The sequence below is a fragment of the Hippocampus comes genome, unplaced genomic scaffold (genome assembly GCF_001891065.2).
Source record: "Hippocampus comes isolate QL1 unplaced genomic scaffold, H_comes_QL1_v1.1 scaffold299, whole genome shotgun sequence".
Classification (NCBI taxonomy): Eukaryota; Metazoa; Chordata; class Actinopteri; order Syngnathiformes; family Syngnathidae; genus Hippocampus; species Hippocampus comes.
The window spans coordinates 199,269-203,350 of NW_017805694.1; the positions used below are offsets into that span (position 1 = coordinate 199,269).

General features: G+C 57.6%; 1 protein-coding gene across 1 annotated transcript in view; it reads right to left on the minus strand.

The window, feature by feature from the left end:
* Positions 1-1,927: 1,927 nt before the first annotated feature.
* Positions 1,928-4,082, minus strand: part of LOC109523001 (potassium voltage-gated channel subfamily D member 2-like) — a 34,822-nt gene continuing 32,667 nt past the window's right edge. The window contains exons 5-6 of the mRNA XM_019881836.1: positions 2,708-2,937; positions 1,928-2,236 (exon numbers count right to left, since the gene is read on the minus strand). Coding sequence (XP_019737395.1) covers positions 2,056-2,236; positions 2,708-2,937 — 411 coding nt within the window. The 3' untranslated portion in view covers positions 1,928-2,055. The remainder of the gene's footprint in view (positions 2,237-2,707; positions 2,938-4,082) is intronic.

Here is a 4,082-nt window from a genome sequence, read left to right on the forward strand (position 1 = left end):
TTACGGCCGCCGAACGGAAGAAAAAAAAAAAAAGAGCCCCGGGATCGACGTAAGCAGTTGCGGGCCTGTCCAGAGACCCGCGCCGCCCGCTGGGCCGCTCGGGTCCAAACGCGTTCGCCCGCAGCGCCTCGTCATTATTTTGGGTGGAACGAGCGGCCCTCTGGGGCCTCGTTCCGTGCCGCCGACCTTCGGGCTCGTCGGCGGAGGCTTCTGGCCACGTGTTGTCAGCGGGCCCGATCGAAGGACATCCCGAACGGCACGCCGGCTCACGCTTGGCGGGTGGCACCGACCGACCGTCGGCCGCGGCGGTAAAAGTGCGCGAGAGCGTCTCGATTTCCTTGGACAGACGAGCCGCCCGCAGGAAGCGCAGACCAACTTTAATCCAACAGAATTTTGCAATGACAGCATGCAGATGCTTCATCCAAGCGCACGGACGGACAAAAAAAGAGAACGCCGACCACTGTCCGAAGCAAAGTCGATCTAGAAAGAAGAGGATCCGACTTCCCGATGGGTCAAGTCCCGTCGATATTTACAACACGAAAAAGTCGACAAAATGGTGAAGTGGACCGACCGAGTCCCGCCATCTCTTTGCAGCTGCTTCCAAAGGCTCGCCGGCTGGCTTTTCTTCTGCCCGCCGCTCGTATTTGCGGCGGTGGCTCTCGCACGTTTGCGTGCGCATTTAAACATTTTTTTTCTCCTTCCCATCACAAGTAACGACGTCAGGATGCGAACGAGGACCGGACGAGTCCGTGTTGGTCACAGCAAGTTTGACTCCCTGGACGCGCGCTCTGTCAGTTTACAAGAGCGCCGGCTGGAGGCGCGAGAAACCGTTCCAAACGGATGGGATGCCTCGAGCGGTACCTCGGCTTACCGGACGAGACCTCGCGCAGCCACCCGCGCTACAGAGACCAAATGAAAACTAGAATCGCGCCAGCACCTGCTTGAAACGTATTCGGAAACGCTTCGACTGACTCAAACGCGCTTTGGATTTCCAGCCGACCCCCCCCGCATATTTGCGCTTCGACATTTGCAAACTCAACCGTTTTGGTTTTTCTTTTGAATCCGATCTCCCACGTCTTTGCGTTTGCATGATTATTGCTTTTTTTCCATGGCAATAAAAAGTGCTGCGGTATTCGTGAGTTTGCGCTACTCGCCGCCAGGCCCGGCGTGGCGAAAACTGGCGCGCCGTTGGCGATTTAAATGGCAAAATGTTTTGCCGCCTCACCGGAGTCTGTTGGCTTCATGCCGACCGAGGATGCAAAATGACCTCGATGGGCAAATGAACATCAGCAAGACAAAAAACACACGGCCGCCTTTTTGCTGGGCTCACGAAAAGAAGAAAATGCTCCCAGCGGGTACGAGTTAGTCAACATGAGTAGCCCGTGGGTCCGTTCCACAAGTAGCTCACCGCCGATGGAACGCGGCGGCTCACAAAAGAAGAATGTCTTGATTGATTTCAACTTAACGCGGCGCGCGATGATTGCGTGCACCAAATAGCCGAGATTTGCTTTCAATCTAAAATCGCGTTCAATGGGGGAAAAGCATGCGGTTTTTATTGCCCCAAATAAGGACATTTTCGATGTGTCACTTGAATGCTCGCGCTTCTCAAAATGTCACAGTCGAATCTCGGCCCACAAAAAGCAAGAAAAAAAAACAAAGCAAAACGTCAACCAAGTGAGGCCTCATCACTTGGAAGTCAAGGTACCGCTATTGATAACGAATGGCCTTCGCAGGGAGGGAATTCAACGAGTGCGCTGTGCTTTGTCATCAAAGGACCCCCCCCAGAAAAGAAAAAAAAATCCACCGCAACAAAGACATTCCAAAATCAAGAATTTCTCCGTACGCGGTGGCAACAATGTGTTGTGCTGCATGGGACAAGATGTGCTGGTCACTGTCGTCGTCATCCACGCTGACTCATTCCCTCCCGAGAGAGAGTTTGACATCAGATGAGATCACCACTCGGGAACAAATTCCTCCGGGGTGACGGGTGGCAGGTTCATGCTCGCTGGTCCCGTCGTCTCCTTGAAACACGGGGGGGTAGGGGGGGGGGGGCGTCTACAAGGCCGAGACACGCACAATGTTGCTCCGAGAGTACGCCGGGGCGGCGGCGGACGAGGCGTCGCCCTCCGGCGAGGTGGGCGGAGGGGCGGCCAGGCTGACCATGCGGGGGCCGCCGAAAGCCTCGTCGCATTTCAAGGGCATCGTCTCGTCCAATTTGGCGTTCAGGCTGGAGCGGCTGGCAAAAGACAAGCGCGGCGACAAACACACGAGTGAGCGAGCCGACCACGGGGCTCCACCAACGAAAAAGCGGCACAAAGGCGACGAGCGGATACACGCCCGAGAGCATGTTCACGCAATGAGGGCAAATGACGCCTCCGTCGACGTGACTTTTTGACAGCTGCTCGTTCACGACGGCCTTGCGTAGCACGCGACGATTCGGACTTGTCGTGCGGCCGAGGTCCGAGACACGGAACCGTATTGATCGGCTCGTCTGACGGCGCGACCGAAAAAGGGGTTTTGGAAAGATTGTCTTTGATACGATTGTCCCCACGAAACGTCGGCGTGTTTGTGCCCGTGTAAAGGACGAGAGAGAAAAGTAGCGACGTTATCCCGGCAGGCGGCCCATCTTTCGGTGGGCGACGGGCCGCCATCTTGGAGGCCCGACATCATGCAGAGTGAGGATAAAAGGAGAGCGCTGAAGGGCTACCTGTTGGCCACGGGCCTCTCGGGGATCCGGATGGTGCTCAGCTCCTGGTTGTTGGCGCTCGGCAGGCCGAAGCCGTTCTTCTTCCGGTGGCGCCGCGAGCAGCACGAGCCCAGGCCGCGCGGCGGCGACGGCGACGACGACGGCGACGACGTGCGGGAGCCCGACCTTTTGATCACCGAGATCTCCATGCAGTTGGCCTGGAACGTCTGCTCGTCCACAAACTCGTGGTTCTGCGGGGAAAGGGACGGCCCGGTTCAAGCTACGGGATGACGTGACTTTTGGGCCTCAACTGCGCGACCGACGGCGGCTCGACGTGGCGCTCTAAATGCCGTCGGGGAGTCGCAAAGTCGAAAAGCGATGAGCTGCGAGCGCGCGCTGACAAAATCAGCGCGGCGGCCCGCCCCGCTCAACACCTGCGGATCCCGGGGACCGGTCGAAGCCGTTTCTCCTCTTCCGCATCGATGTCAGCCAAGCCTCCATCTGATTCTTGTGGGGCGCGGGCGCCTGTTCAATATTTCAAATCGGCCCTTCGCGGCTCGCAAAGTCGCCCGCTTCTTTCTTCCATGCCCGAAGCAGGTCAGGTGACCCGATTTCATCCAAAAGCGCTGCTTTTGGCGCCCGCTTGTGGCATGTGAGGGTTTTTCTGGAAGCTCACAAAAACAGGAAAAACGTTTTTCGGCCTAACAGCGAAGGAACGCTTCCGAACAAAAAACGTCTTTTCATTTGAAAGCGAGCTTACTTGGGTTGGATGAAAATTTTGCTTTTGGAAGTAGACCAACAAACAATTGGCTCAAGATAACACCCGACAGGGCGGCCCGGTGGGCCAGTGGTTAGCGCGTCGACCGACCTCACAGTGCAGAGGTCTTGGGTTCAATCCCCGCTTCAGACTCCCTGTGTGGAGTTGGCACGTTCTCCCCGGGCCCGCGTGGCTTTTCTCCGGGTCCTCCGCATTCCAAAAACACGCATGACTGCAAACAGGAAGGGTGCACTTGGAGCGCCGGCGCGCACCCCTATGAGGTGCACGCGAGTGTCTCGATGGAGCAGTCGATCCAGCGAACGCCGCGAGCAAGACGGCGATTTGCGATTTAGCGGCCGGGCCTCGTCTGCAGCCGCACAACTTGTGGCCTCCGACCCCTCGAAAAGCCTCTCCGCTTGAGCGCCTTCATGAAGCAAGCGCGCGGGCGCGTTTGGCGGCAAGGATGTTTCTGGCTAGCTGGAGGCGCGTTCTCGCGGCGTGTCGCTGACGTGCCGGAGGGAGGAGGTGGAGGGGAAGCAATATCCCCCGGCCCCATTTGCGGCTATTTTTAGCTGCCGCCGCATCCGAATAGATTCCGCATTTAGCGCACGGATGAAAAACATCCCTTCCGTTGGAGTT